Source organism: Cygnus olor, chromosome 13 (assembly GCF_009769625.2).
Source record: "Cygnus olor isolate bCygOlo1 chromosome 13, bCygOlo1.pri.v2, whole genome shotgun sequence".
NCBI lineage: Eukaryota > Metazoa > Chordata > Aves > Anseriformes > Anatidae > Cygnus > Cygnus olor.
In genome coordinates, this window is record NC_049181.1 from 10,487,534 (window position 1) to 10,503,271 (window position 15,738).

General features: G+C 42.8%; 1 protein-coding gene across 1 annotated transcript; it reads right to left on the minus strand.

The window, feature by feature from the left end:
* Positions 1 to 6,030: 6,030 nt before the first annotated feature.
* DNAAF6 (dynein axonemal assembly factor 6) lies at positions 6,031 to 15,697 on the minus strand. The gene is made up of 6 exons (XM_040572362.1): positions 15,340 to 15,697; positions 13,567 to 13,630; positions 11,999 to 12,104; positions 10,006 to 10,102; positions 9,141 to 9,226; positions 6,031 to 6,811 (listed from the first exon to the last, which is right to left on the minus strand). Exons 1-6 carry the CDS (start codon positions 15,436 to 15,438, stop codon positions 6,682 to 6,684), a joined length of 582 nt encoding a protein of 193 aa, XP_040428296.1. The 5' UTR covers positions 15,439 to 15,697; the 3' UTR covers positions 6,031 to 6,681.
* Positions 15,698 to 15,738: the final 41 nt, after the last annotated feature.

A 15,738-nucleotide genomic window follows, 5' to 3' on the forward strand; every position in this document is an offset into this window, starting at 1 on the left:
GAGCAACTCTAGTCTCATCATTTATCTCAGATTATTTTATTTATTTATTTTTTAATTAAATACAACCAAAACATGCACCCAACAACAAGATGTGCTCTAAATGGGGAAAAGAAGGGAGCCAAGAAGGCGCATACACGGTCCTAGACGCAGAGGTGGCATTCGGCGTTGCAGCACGGCAGCTGACGCCACATACTTCACGCACTAACTCTGCTTACCCTGAAACAGCCGCAGCAAGGACGGCACAAAGTCAGGCTGCATCTGTGAGGGTTTGTGGTCTGCGGCCACGTTTCCCCCTCCTCCCGCACCAATTCCCCTTTCTTCCCGTGCTGATGAAAGTAATTGCTGTGTGCCACCTTGAGCTGACCCTGGAGCGAGACAGGGTTCCCGGCTCAATAGATCTGTGCAACCTTAGCTCTCAGCTTCTCTTGGAGACCTCATAGCTGTTCCAAGCACACTTCCCTTTCCACAGCTTCTCTTGGCTCAGTATTTCTAGGGCTGGTGACACTCTAACAGAGGTACTTAATCTGTCCTGAGCTCTGTCTGCTCGGACCTTTCCCTTCAGCATAGTGGTTTTAAGGAACCTCGATACTTTCCCTCCTCTCCCTACTGCGCTTTTGCCCAGCACACCTCACTTCCCCACCATCCCTGTCTCTCTCCATCACCACACACCATTCAGCCTGTTGCTCGCTGCCTTACAACACAGTTTCGGCTCTACATGACCCCAGCCCTGACTTCCCACAAGGCCTCCAGTGCCCACATCCTTGAGCACCCCCCCGCACAGATACACCCTCATCCAGGCCGGGTGGCGAGGTACTAAAGGCAAATCACGATGAGGGTGGTGCTTGGTGGCACACTCAGTGTTTTGTTGAGGCCACCAGAAGCCACGCAGCCCGCTAAATCACACTGACACTCAAGCCTTCTTGCAATGCCCGTGACACAGAACAAACCAGAAACATTTCTCACCTTGTCAGAGCTTCCCACATCCGGCCATCACCCAATTACTTCTTGAATCACCCCGGGCACAATGCAGACAGCCCCAAAACCAAGACAAATCACATATCTTCCAGCTACCTTACTGCTCCTTGCACAGCAGTCATACCCCCTTTGTTTTTCCCCTCCATGAACACAGCACGGGCTCTTCCTGCTAGCTGTGCACTCGTTTAACCCCCCGGATGGGGCCCTTTGACTCCCAGGTAGCTGGGATCAGCTCAGGTGAGACCAGGCAGAGCTGGCCATCCCAGGCGAAGACAACCCCTGCCTCCCCTTTATGAATTTGCCTGCTTGCCTCAGTGCCACCTGGGGCTCTGCCTGAGGGATAGAGCTGCAGGAACCTTGGGGTAGAAAGTTGTTGGTCAGGAGAACCCATCGCCTGCGTCCCCAGCCTGAGAAAAAGGCATAATCTCCTTAAAATTTAACGAAATCCACTGTATCCATCCCCATTCCTATCCCTCCCCTTTTTATACAGCTTTCCAATGGGTGAAGAACTTTCCAGAAGATTTTTCTTCTCTGCCTTGCAGCTGCAGGAGACAGGCGGCCAAATGCAACCGAGCTGCCTTAGCAACCTTTGCTGGGTTGTGATACCACCAAGTTAAAATAACTTGGATTATCAACATCAGAAGCAAGCTGACAGGCTGCTGGGATCCACAAAGGAGGCTAATAATTAAAGAGAGATGGTCTCCAAGGATTGTAGGTGGACAGCATCAGCTAGCATACTGGTAAATTCCTATGATCTTCTCTTCAGAAACGAGTGCATGAAGACAGGAAAGAGATGAAAAGGAGACCTTGAGTTGAGAAAGGCCAAAGTGGTCAAAGATTTCATTGGATTGAGAGAAATATTCCAAAACCAAAGGCGTTCCTGTGTTGTCTGTGTCACTGTTGCCGTGGGCTGGATCTCAAAAACTTCTTTAAGTACCCTGCTGGGACACGCAGAGACATATCAGGAAGCAAAAGGAAACTTTCAGGCTTTGGGAAAGGCTGAAATGCTGAACGATTCTGGCTTTTTCTGGATGGGCTCACTATTTGCACCAGGGCGGTGTGGGGCTGGTCGTGTTTGAGGAACAGACGCACGCTAGGCTTGTCTGTTAGAGGGGCCCCTTCCCATTTTTGCCCAGGCTCCTTGCACAGCTCTGCCTTGGCCTGCAGCCTCAGACCTTCGATGTAACTGCCTAATGCACTTCGGGTTCTGACCTGCAGTGCTGCGGTGCCCCCTGCACGCATGCGGAGCAGACGCAGAACAAAGCTTCAGCCCTGCGTTAGGCTGGGCGAGGAGAGGTGGATCAGGCACTTCGCCAACATCTGGCACGTCCAGCCAGGGTCAGATGTGCCGAATGCCACCTGTGGGGAGACTGGTGAGACATGTCCGAATGTGAGGACAACTGGGGGAAGTGAGATGAAGCACTCAGGGGAGATCAGAGTCCCCTGAAATGAGACTGGAACAAATAACTGGGAGGGAAAGGGAAAAATGGGGCTGCTCGGCATCACAATCTGCATGTAAAATCTGCCTGAAGGAGACAGAATGAGTGAAGAGGGACAAACAGAGAAGTTGTCCCGTTTGTGCAGATTACAGGACAGAAACAAGCCACCCGCAGTAGATTCAAGGCACCTTCCCCGGGTCCAAGACAGCAGACTGACCAACTGTGCCTGGCAGCAGCTCCTGAAGGAGATCCCAGAGAATAAGGGTAAATCCAAGCTGCAGGTACCACAGAGAAGAGGGTAAAGGTCTGCTAACACCAGCAGGCCCAAAGGCACCCACTCTGGTGTGAGACGGTGCATGGGCAGTGGTTGTATGAGCGCTCAGCGAGCACGCTGGCCACGCTCAAGCCACTGCCTGCGTGGCTTGGTGCTGCTGCGTGCTCTTGCCATCAGACTGCCTTGCTGTATATCTGGGAGCTCAGGCTGCCAAACATCTGGAGTAGGTACTGCTAAAAGCAGTCCCCTGCTGCCTGAATGAGACAATCTGGGATGTCCTGGGGACAGTACTTCACTGAAGGCTTCCTTTGTGTATTGGTGTTCCTCTGCCAGTGCCGGCACTGCAAGCTGCGAGGGGCGCTGGGAAGCTCCTTCTGCCCCCAGGCGCCCAGTCACACACAGAGCACTGGGGGCCAAGGCTAGATGGGAGAGACGGAAGCGATACTGATCTTGTCTCCTTACCTTCTCCATATGCTGTAGGGGAGTGAGAGATCCGTCTGTATACCGAGTTAGTTATTAGATCCAGCTTAGCTATTTCAGATAACCTTTATCTGGTGGGAAGCAGATACTGATAAAACAGTGTGTCACACAAAGAAAGAAGTACGTAGAAAGTCTGATACAAACTTTATGCTGAACAGCAAAAATGTGAAGTAATTTTTGTTTTAAAACAAATACAAGGCCTATAGCATGCTGCTACCTGGAGAAAGATAGAAATGAGAACAGTCCAGAAGCTAGTCTGCACGTTTAAAGGAAAAATCTAAATTTAAGTTGTTGTTCTGTCTCAGGCACTTATACGGAACAACTCCTCTAGTTTTTCTGTTTCTCAGGCTGTAGAATGAAGAAGGTAGCTTTGCCTCAGAAGTTCAACATGTAGGCAAAAGTGAATGTGAGGAGAACAGAAACAGAGCAAGCTGGGCTGTGTGCTTTAGCACAAGACCGTGGTTCAGATGGAAGGCAGGAGCAAGTCAAAATGGGAGCAGTGACTCTGCCACCACAACTGGAGGACGCAATGCATGACCGAGGCAATACAACAACCTGCAGTTTATCGGAATGCTACTGTAAACAGCCTCTATCTCATTTCCACAGCTACAGTACCCTCTAGTTAACTGCAATACATTTAATCAAGATGTTTCTTAGGGAACCAAATAAAGCTTGATGATGCTTAATGGCTGGGGCTTAATGGCTGGGTTGTTTAACTGGGCTCATAATTTTGATTAATTAAGATGCCTGCAGGTGTTGGAGTGGTACTTAGGCAATAGCTTTGATGTTCAGAGGCAAAGGGGGTTTTGTATCCCCTTCAAAAAGCATTTCTACCAGAGCTAGTTCAGCAAAGCAAAATTGCCTTCAAACACTTGCAAAAAAGTTAACTCTCTTGTAGCCAGCTGTACCTCCCAATTTTCTGGGAAAGTTAGCTTGCATGTCCCTTTGACCACCTTCCTCTTGGGATGATCTGCAGAAAAAAAACTGGTTTTCTAGGGCAGCCTCTGTCTCCTTGATGAAAAGAAAGTAAGAACACAAGAGGATCTCCAGGTGGTGATGGCAGTTGACCTGACCAGAACAGCAATCTGCACATCTCTGGGCAGATGTTTCTACTGTCTTGAAAGCACAACAATAGTTTGTCCTTTTGAACACTGGAAAATATGAAGCCTGGCTTCTACTGAGCTTGTCCCCTGTGTTTGGATACCCTAACACTGCAGTTTCAGCGTGCCCTGCCCTGCAATATCCTCTCTATCCAGTTATGTCACCAACTCGCCAGCTTCCTCCCATGGACTGGTGAGGATGATCTATTGTAGCCTGGAATATGGGTGTAGAGTGACTGGCCAGCATATAAAAAAAATACAAGCCCCAAAATACACAAGAACTTCCCTTTAGGCAGAACTAAATTGTATTTCCCTCCCATGTATTTGTATTCAGCAGCCAACTTTCTTATAAAACATATGTACCTTTGAGATTTTTGTCTCTTGAATGCAGATGAAATGTACCCAGGTTAAAAAAAGATTTGGGGAGAAAACAGGACATGAATACCAGTGTGGCACATTCTCATTTCCTATTAGAAGGACTGGAAAGAGGCACAATGAGCCAAACTCACCTTTGTAGTCAGTATCGAGCACTAACATTAAATTATGCAGAACTTATGATTGAAAGCTTAGGTAATTACTACATCCAACTATAAGGGGAATATTGCCTCGTGGTTGGAGGACTGGAATAGGGCTCAGAAGAGCAGAGCTGTACTCTCTGCTTTGCCATGGACTTACTGAATGACCTTTGGCAAATGTTATGTTCACCTGTGTATAAAGACAGCGTCAACCTTCCATTTTGTAATGTACATAAAAAATCAACAGCATAACAGCATATTGTCTCAGTACCTCAAGGCAACCTTTTTTTCCAAGAAACAGCATTACTGTAACTTCTTGGCAACCACATGCAGTACAAACTGAGTCAGGAGGAATGATCTCAGCCTCTTCATACATCTGCATTGTTCCCCTCCACCATGGCTTCCCTGGAGTACGAATAAGAGACATTCAAATGCAATTTATGGAAACTTTAGCAAATACAAACTGGAGTAGCCCCTTAGTGTTGTCAGCATATCCAACTGCTTTTAATGAATCATAACAACTGAGGTACCCATTTTCCATGCAATCCAGTGCATTAACACTAAAGCAGAGGTTGAGCAGTATTATTCAGACCCAAGGAATAGGTCTGCTTTAAGGGAAGTGGTTGAAGCATACAAACATCAGCTAACTTCATCCTAGAGTTATAAGGAAGTATATTACAAACAAATTCTGAAAATTCTAATTGACCAAAAAGATGTCTGAAAAAATCACCATCAGTGTCTTTCATCCATCATGAAAAATTCATCTTCTCAGTTGTCTCAGTTCTCAGTCACAAATTTCCTGTCACAAATATAGCTGCATAGATACTATCCACAATCTAGCTAGTCTTTATTTATTTATTTAGTTATTTTTATGCCAGGCAAATTCAGGACCCAATCTATTTTGTCGTTAAAGTGATTACAAGATTTTAGTTAAGCGTGCTTAAATTCCATCAAAGTGTAAGTCCTGTTTGTCCTCACCTCTTTGATCATTGAGCAGATATCTTTGCTTGCTGCATGACTAACAATGCTAAGTGAATGTATTTGCCCAGAAGCTGGTAACATCATGGTTACTCGTCTCTGTTGCTCTAGATTAGACCCAAAGGCCAAAAGAAAAGCTCCTGTGCACTTCTGCCCTTTAAGAAAGTGGTACTTTGTTATGCAAAGTTCCTCTCATTCCACGTTTAGAAGTCTCTCAGGACATAATGCGGAGAAGGCAGAGTGAAAGGTAACTGGAACAGTTCATTAGAGCACATTCTTTTATTAATAGAAATCAGAAGAATAGCTGGAGGGGCAGCAGATGACAATAGATGACATCGAACCATACATTGTCAAAAATTGTTCGAAAGAGCCAAGTTGTTCAGCAACACAATTGTAGTTGGTTACCTTGTTCTGCCAGGGTAAAGAAGCCTCGGAGGTGTGGATACGGATTCCTGAAGAGCTTTGATTTTCTCACCAAATAGCTAAGAGTGGGTTCTGAACTGGTCCCAGTGCCAGTACTGGAGGCCAAACAAATATCACTTGCAAGTCTTCTAACAGTAACTAAGAACCAGCGTCAATGGCCAGGGCACCATTGTGCTACTTATCAGCCATAACCAAAAAAATACTTTCCCTGGCTTACAGAATTTGTAATCTCCTATCTTCTAATTCACAGAGCCTGTAACAGACTGAAGGAAGCAGAATACTAACCAGATCAGTGCAAGAGCCAGACAGCTCCAGCTTACAGAACCTATGGGTGCTATAAATAAGTCTTTTTTCCTCCCGACCTACTGAATTTATCCAAGGATGTTCCCCTTGGACTGTTCAAGGGGAACAATCTCCTATTTCAGGACCACTTAGATTTTGCGAAGACTTCAAATTTAGAGATTACTGTTTGAAAACTTTCTCCACTTCTCTATCCGTCAGGCAAAATTGATGAAATCAAACTCCCTTGTCATCCTCAAGGTGACTTCTAAGATCTCCTCCTCAGAGAGGAAACGAGCTTTACCATTCTTGCTGTCTACGGGGCAAGGGAGATGCAGCAGCAGCTTCCTGTAAAAGAGGACACTGAGTTTTAATGTTCCAAACTATGTGAGCAATTAAGATGACACTGAAAGTTACTCTTGCAATTCACCAATCAGTATACCAAGGAAAGTCCATTCAGTATATCCTTCTCATGATTGATTGTGGAGTACCTGCAATACTTGATGCACAGCTATACAGGCCCTGGAATATTTCCAACGCTTCCTTTCTTTTCTCTGTGGCTACGACAAAAGCTTCCAATGACGGATTGTGAGCTCTCTCCACTGTTCTTGCTTATACACAATGCTGCATTTTAAATGCAGATGAAGAGCTGCATTGATAACGCTCTCCTGGTGGTAAAAATCTGAATAATGCCTAAAGCCTGAAAGTGTCTTTAGGAGCTTGTCTTATCAGAAATAACTAGCACAGCTGGAGATTCTGGACAGTCCAGTTTCACAAAAGATATATCTACAGTGCAAAACACAGTTACAAGAGCGAACAGAGTTGTAAAGCTGTTGAAATTCTTTTTTGTAACCTACATTGAAGATTAATTCAGTGATCCCCTACCTTTGCTCAGGCCCATACTACACAAAGGTTAGATATTTGACTCAGGAGTTATTTGACATTCCCTTGCTATGGCAGACATTCCTGGAATGTCTGACAATACTTCTGGTTTATCTCCTCATGAGGATGTCTAGGTCTGGACTCCTTCAACTCTAATAGTTCAAGCTTACTTGCTCATGCAGAATCTGGACTCTTTCCTCTTTATCACAGGCTTATCTATTAACGATATGAATGATTGGCCAGTCTTGAACCTCCACTGATTTGATAGTGCAAAAGAGAAACAAGTAGACTTTAGAATAAAGAAATTTGCCCAGCCAAACACTATAAAGCCCTACAAGACAACATGGTAGCCTGGATAGGGGTTACTTCAAACTGGGGTTTAAAATCATGGTGACTCTTCCAGACCTTTTCATCTGTGTAACAGCAGCCATAGATGAAAGCAGCACATTCCAAACATCTTTGCATCCCACCTACTGAAGGCAACAAGTTGTTATAATTTGGAAAAGTCCTTAAAATCAGCTGGGCTTAGAATCAACCCCAGGACTACAGAATTGGAAACAATTCCTTTGAGCTTTCCCATACATCCGTGAGATCACAATGTTTTTTGGTATGGAGAACTTGAAATCTTATTTGTTTCTTTCATACTGAGAAGATTTGCACTTAAATTTACAAAAGCAGCACTGGCTCAGGCTGTACCCAAGCAACCATTAGATTTACAACAAACTTTGATTTGCTAGGCTTGTGACAGCTGGATACTAAGATAATGGCAGATCTGAGTCACCAAAAAGACAGAATTGCAAAAGAAAAAGGAAGCTGAAGCTTTCCTACATCTGCAGTATTGCATTAAGCTACCTCTTTTAGTAACTACAGGTCATGCTAGTTATTAGCTGGACAATTATTCCTCCTGCTTTACCTGTTTCAGAGCCAGAACTTTCAAGCATTCTTTTAGTACTGTTGCATCTTCAGGTTAAATTCATGCAAGGGGTAACTGACTCAGGCTGGTTTTGTCCGTGAGAAAAGTGACTTTTCTGCAGTTAGTTCTCTAGGGAGAGAATTTATTTTGGCCTTAATCTATGGTGCACACCTTGAACTGATTTGCAGGAAGCTATTCACATATGAATCTTCCCACATCCCATTCAGTGCAGAAAGGTGCAGGTAGAGGGTCGAGCTTTCTTATGAAAACACTTTATTGTGAAGAATTTAGAGCAGAACAGACATGGCAATTACCTGTGCATCTCAGGCAGGGCAATTGCACAGATGGAAATATGGAGGAAGATTGTGAGAAGCCTGAGTATAAGTCAGTTCGTTATCTTCATAGTTTTGAAATAGCTAGTCCTGTAACAAACTCAAAGGGAATCTCTTCAGGGAAACCTTGTACCACTTCCATGTCTGCATCCATGCCTAGTTATGTCCAGAGTTTCAACACCTGAAAGTGTCTGCACATTTTTGAGCACCTTCAGTTGTTCATTTGTACAAATTAGTATTTAAAAAGCTAATTCCCAAGAAGTCCTTAAAGACTGGGCAGTTTTTTTGCCAGACATTTTGGGCCCTTGAAGCCCTACTGCTTAGATAACCAAAAATCTGTTTTAAAACTATTTTTGCTTGAATAGTATCACAGATTTAAAGCTAGCAAACTATAGACATAAGGGTGAAATATAGTTGTTTATTTCTTCTGTGTAATTAATAATCCCATCTTTGTCTCTACCTTTGATTTCCAGCATTCTCTGGAAGGCTTGGTTAATCTTCCTTTCAAATAATATATTACTTGTACTTCTATCAATTATGTTTCACTTACTTTTGGGGAGTTCGAAGGTCAAGAACCTTGTCCTGGATATCTAATGTGATGTCTGAGACCTTTGTCTCCGGCAGCTTGATTTTAATCTGAAATGACAGGCAGAGGCAAAACTGTGATTAGAAATATAGACCTACAAGCCATAAAATACACCATCTCCATGAACATTTTGATGCTAGTGTCAGAGCAACATTCTGAGTAGGTAATATGTATTAGAGAAAATATGACAAAGCGATAATTGTTTTCAATAGCTTAGTGATGTGTGTTGATACCTTAATTTTCTACAAAATCCTGGGCTGATAGTATACTTGGCAGGTATTCTTTACCCACCAAAAGCCCCTGGATTTGTGTATTCCAAGGACAGCTTGCTTCAGCGAGAAAAATTGCACAGCAGTTATACCAGTCATGAAGTTCAGAAAGCAGGGAAGTCTTTGATCATATAATAATGGGACAGAATCTGTTCCCTGTAACTTGAAAAACTGTCAGTACTGTAGCATTGTGCTAACGCACACACGGTAATAAATGCAGACAGATGAAAACTCTCAGTCCCTCTCCACCCCAAAACTGTGTCCATGATGAAAACTCATTTTAGAGTTACTTTCATTTCCCTCTAGTCTGTGTGGCACACACTTTAGCACAGATTCTCTCGGACACACTAGGTCCTTGAGGAGATATACATGAGTTCCTCAGGTTAGCAAATGTAAATATCTACAGATGCTTAGATAACTGTAAGAAAATCCTACAGGAAGCCAAAGACAGCCATACAGCTTGGTGTTTACATACTCTCTCTCAAGAAGAAGGACAGACTGAAGACAACTCTTCAGAGAAAGGGCACAAGGAAAGGATGGGAGATACAGGTTTAGCTCACCACCATATCTTCACAGCAGGCCGTGGAAGGGTCTTTCCTGCTCATCCCAAAGAAGACATCTTCTGTTCCAACCTGCTGTTTGAATAAAATCTCATACCTGAAAGAGAGAAGTAGTTGCCTAATACCAGAGAAGAGGCAGGAAACCAAAGGAGATTGTATTTCTCCGGGGACCATAAACCTTTGTATGAATGCTGATATCCTTATCACATTTCCTCCTACTTTTCAGTCTCCCTTCAAGCCTTCAAGCCAACCGCACTGGAATTCTGTCCAGAGTCATGACAGAGTTAGCTACAAGACATGTGAAGAACATTCACTCCATCTTTTAGGATAGTCACTTTGCTGTCTCTACTTAACTAACCAGCCTTTGCAGGATCATGGAACAGAAAATGCATTCCAAGTGAAAATGATACTTATCAACTAGTCAAAACCCAAAAACTCTTGAGAAAAGGCTTTGAAAAGGATGCTGTCACAATTACACGTGTTCTGTTCTGTCATTCAGCCTATTCTTGCAGCCCGAGAACACCACTGTTATCTTGTCTAATTTTAATTGCTTTGCATTTGGCCAACATCGATTTTCTTCCCCTCGAAATCAATTTGTTTAATTTAGAACCCTACAAAATCTAGAATCACATGTTCCCTTCCACTTGATATTTAATGAATGAGGAAATGCAAACTAAAAGAATGTATTTAGAACATATTACTCCTGCTAAATTGAGCAAAATAAATGGAGTCGCTTCTCAAAGCTGTTGGAAAAAGTGTATGGAAAGTCTTTTTCACATCTCCAGTGTTCATGTGCATATGTAATAATTCCTAAGTCAATGAGAAATCTGTCTAACCACTCTGGATGCACCTCTAACCATCTGTTTTCCTTTTGGGCCTTTTTCCATGATTTAATTTGATCAACTATTACAAAGTTTTATATTCTCTTCTCATCTGCGCAACACAGGACAATTACTTGAGGCTAGAGAAAGACCACACTTTACCCAGCAGAGAGGGGAAGGTCAAAAATAGCATGAGAAAAGCCTCTGTTGTGCCCCCACACAAAGAAAACATGTTCTGTACCTCACAGGTGACAGTTTCAAGAACAAGCACACAACAGTATGTAAGGATGCAGCTGAAAGCCAAACCATTTTTGGAAATGCTGAGCCTAACTTCAGACTGGGCTCAGTCCAGTTTTTATATCAGGAAATTGAAAAAATAATGGCATGACTTATGTGCAGAGAAAAGTGATGATTCTGGACTACGATCTCGTGTGCAATATGCAGCTTCCTGGATTTCAGTGCATCTGTTCTGACATCTCAAACTCTGGCACAGTGCATCAGAACACAATGATTATAAATTCAAAGTCTTCTTTGTGAATTACTTGACCCTGAAGGCTTTCTGACCTCTACAAACTGCAGCATAACTTGCCTCACTACCTATTTCAAAAACATTGTATTTCTATGACCAAAGGAAAAGACTGGTTTTAGGCTGTCCCTTGACAGACTATGATTGAATAACAAGATTTTAAAAAGTTTAAAACTGCCTGCATGTAGCCTTCCTTCCTACTGTAGTATTTGTCTCTGAAGAGTTTAATTATTTGAAATATGAACATGAGTTTTAGTATTTTATGAATTTGAGAATGAAAAATGAACATGTTTCAGTTGCAGCAGGAAGAGCCAGGTATTTCACACAAACTTGGCATGTTTCAAAGATAGTAAATCACTTTGCTGGTCTCCTTCCCCTCCTAATCCCATTTGGTACAAGTATCTGACACTGCAAATAATCTTATGACAGCAAAAACCAACTCTACATTTCTGTTACGAGATCAGAAGGCTTCCAAGGGAGAAGTTAAAATCCTTCCTCGCTTGTTGCTTTAGCTGAAACACTGATATCATTCCTTTGCCCTTTCATGACTAGCTTTTCAGACTGCTATTTTTCACTCACATTGAAGTTAACTCATTTTTCCAATGAAATTATGTAAAACCCATGCATGCCGTCTCAACTGACTTACTCTGGCTGTTCTCTAGGATCCCAGGTATCATCAAATTCAGATCCTTCTGGGACCTCCTCTGTATTCCAAATAGTTTTCTTGTTTTCAGATTTCACTTCAGAAGTACCTGTAAATGATGAGAAAAATCACACTGTCATGTTTTATAGAATGTCTGTTTCTCTAGGTTTTCAGCAAACTTTCATTTTTCTAGACTTAAGAAAAATCTTTGTATCAAAAAAAACCCATTATAATTACTGATTACAGTCTCCTTCCCCTTGATATGATATGAATCAGAATTTGCAGAGGGAGGATGTTTTCTATTCTATTCCCTTAAATCTCCTTCACTCAACCTCTGTGTCAAGGAAATTGTCCTATCAGGCATGAAATATCTAGTCCTTCAAAATGTGTAGAAGTATGAAGTATTAATCTTTCCCCATGCCCCTGACGTGAGATTTTAAGTGAGCAGAGTCATTTACAAAAGGATCTCTTCCTCACATATAAATCCAGTTCTTCCCATTAACTATTGAGCACAGCACAGATAAGGTACTGAAGGCTCATGAAAGTCCATGGGAAGAATAACATGGTTTATACCTATTCCACAACGAAAAATACATTTTCTAGTTAGCTGGTAAATCTGCAACCTGGAGGTTTTTATAGTAAAATCTCTGGTTATTTCTGGATTCCAAGCAAAAACTGTTGGTTGCATTTACGACAGTTCCTTTCCTGTTAATTTCATCCCGGTCCTTCTTAAACTGTCTTACGGGTTTAAGCTGTCCAATTATGTGACACTGTTAGTCCCAGGAAGAACTTCACATTAACTTTGCTAAGACTAGACTTGACTTCTTTTCTCTCCTGAGTACAATTCAAGGTGTTGACACAAATTTATGAACCTTCAGGGTATTTGTTCTCATTGTCGGAGAGTCCGCCTTTCTATAGGATGCCAGAACACCTGGAGTCAGATAGCGAATTTAGTTGAACTGGGTTTCAAGGCAAAGAACAAGGTGCAGTAAGGAAAAAACTGAAAAACAGCTTTCGGTTTGTTGAGGGCAGCCCTGAACAAAGCTTATTTTCCATCTCACGTGTTGTCTAAATAGGGTTGTGAAACTTTTGGGAGTAACAACGTGTCTGTGTTTCATGGTATATTTCATAACTCTTTAACACTACAAGCACAGACTCAGTTCCATGCAGTTTACTCCATGAAGATCCTTTAGGATGAGTACTGAAAGTCCATCTTCCGTGTTTGCTCTAAGTAAGAAATAACAATTCCATGAGAGTGCTTATTTGGAGCCTTTTGCTGCTCGGTTATGACTCACCCCCCCCAGCCCATGACCAGGCTGCGTTCTCTACTCAGGTTATTATCACCACTTGAGGCTGGTACCCTCTAGAGTTACCCTTTCTGCTGCTCTTTGTATGCTTTGTGGTTAAGTTTTCAGGAAAATGAGAATTTTAGCGTAACCAAAATGCAGTGCTATTTCCATCTCAGAAGTCCACCCACTTACTGAAGCAAACTATTTGTGGTAATTTACTGCAGCTGTTACAGTCTGCTAACACGCAACTGAACGCTAAGACATACAAACACTCCTTCTTACCAGAGGTCTCTTTCTTTACTGGTCCAATGCTACCAGGAGTCATAGCACTAACAGAACAGCGTGGCTGCAAAAAAAGCCAAATTGAACTCCAATTAATTTTCATAGACAGCAGCCCCATAACAATGAGTATGTATGGCAGTAAGTATAACATTATCTGAGGCCAAGTAAATCACTGCTAGAAAAAAAAAAAGAATTCTCCCAGTTTCAAGCCTGAATCACTGAACATGCCCTCTTACTCTCACTTTGCGGAGAGGAGCTTTGATAACTAACTGGGTTTAGACAGGACTCCCAAAAGTAGCGTTAAAGCCAGATGTGCTTCTTGAGCATTAGTTTCTATGGCATTTTGACAAAATTGTCTTGCTTTGCCTGCCATGAAAATATTGAGTGAAAGCAAGGGGGCTACATGCAAATCCCATCATAGCATTTAGATTCCTTTTAACAGTAGAGATCATATGAGGCAACAACATTTTCCTCTAATTATGAATCAATTTAGTGTTAATAGGCCAATGTGAGGCATATCTATACATAGAGAAATTCCTTGGTTTGATAAAAAGTGCCTCATATGCACAGAACATTAAATTAAATCAAAATAAAGATTTCAAATTACCCAGATTGACTCAGACTTAATTGACATCACTTGTGGCAATTTTCCATTTCTGCCTCTGAAGTGTCATTCATTTTATTAATAAGATGTAAACAAATTCTTTTAAAATCAGGATGTTTACTGCAAAGATGTACAGCAGTAATGCTAGCTTTAGAAATCAAGCATTAAAAGCTGAAGTGTAGCTAGAGTATGATGGACCACATCTATCATCTACTGAAAGAAACTTCAAGAGATGCATCTCTTTTCCCCCAAACAGTCCCATTGCCACTACTAGTGCACAACTGCTGGGTCAGCCAGCTGGCTCCTGGAAGAACTGATGCCACAGAGGAGCACTAAGACTTTTGCCAATTTTTGTTATTCGTGTCGCCATACAACTTGTTGAAAATCCTCAGACTTGCCAAAGTTTTGAGCTTTCACTGAGGCCGCGCACATTGTGATTGGTGGTACCTGTGGTCTTCCCTGCGCATGACAGACCTAGGTATTTCTCCCCAGCACATATACATGCCTAAATTAAAGCAGCAGTTGTATATTGCAGGAGAAACAGACATTTTTCCAAAATATGTGATTTTCTTCTAGTCCTGAGGTGAACTAATAAAAAAGAATAGAGATATTTCTCTCATTAACCGTTCAGATCTTTCATCTTAGCATGGTTACTCACTCTACCATATTCTATCATCTCCAACATACCTACTGTACTTCAGTGATCAGTTATCTCTACAGTCCTCAGATGTCAGATTTAATGCATTCAGTTGCCTCTGGATGTTTTAGTCTTTATGCAGAAATTGAGAAGCAACTTTTTTTTTTCTTCATATGAAATCCTAACCGTAATTGCCTTCACCTCTAACAGACTTCAGGGAAAAGTAGGTGGAAATCTAAGTAACTATAGGTCTCTCAAGTACGTGTTCTCATTTCCTTTAGGATGAAAAAAGTGAATATCCCTCCCATTCTCTGGTCACAATCTCTCCTCATACTCCTGGGACAGCATCTTCCTTCAAGAGCGTATTATGTTAAAAATATCTCCTATCTGTTTCAGTCGCTCCAAAACCTTCTAAGGTTTTAATTCTCTTTTTACTCAGACTGGGAAAAAAGGGATTTGCATCTCCGTAGCTACCACGGATCGGCTGCGGTGCACCAGGTGGAAGAGGCACCAGTTCTCGTGACAGACTCACCCCTTGGTCGTCGTCATCATCATCGTCGTCAGGTGCATCACTGAGCAGTTTGGCGAGGGCCTGCAGGGACGAGGCTGAGGAAATACAGTCCAAGTCCATAGCCGCTGCTGTAGGCAGAGAAAACCACGGGTCAGAGACGGAAGGAGCAGCGCTTTGTTCTGTACCGTCACTCCTCGGGGGCTTTATGTCCTAGGGGCATTGCTCTTGATTTAAATATTGTGTGTGTCAATACACGCATAAGGGGACCCGATCTTTTTTATGAGGGACCCAAACTGCAGGTTTTTGCCCCCAAAAGGCTCTCTGGCTGCAGAGAACAGGGAGCGGCCCGGGCCGGGCCCAGCAGCACCTCACGGCCCCCCCGCGCTGAGGCCTGCACAGCGCCCCCGGCCCCGCGTCCCC

Bases quoted from the DNA above. Each gene is read 5' to 3' on its own strand.
- DNAAF6 (XM_040572362.1), bottom strand. From the start codon at position 15,438: ATGGACTTGGACTGTATTTCCTCAGCCTCGTCCCTGCAGGCCCTCGCC. The intron at 12,105-13,566 runs GTAAGAAGGAGT...CATCATTTACAG, and splicing joins AGTAAAGAAAGAGACCTCTG to GTACTTCTGAAGTGAAATCT. The intron at 9,227-10,005 runs GTGAGCTAAACC...CTGTCATTTCAG, and splicing joins CCTGCTGTGAAGATATGGTG to ATTAAAATCAAGCTGCCGGA.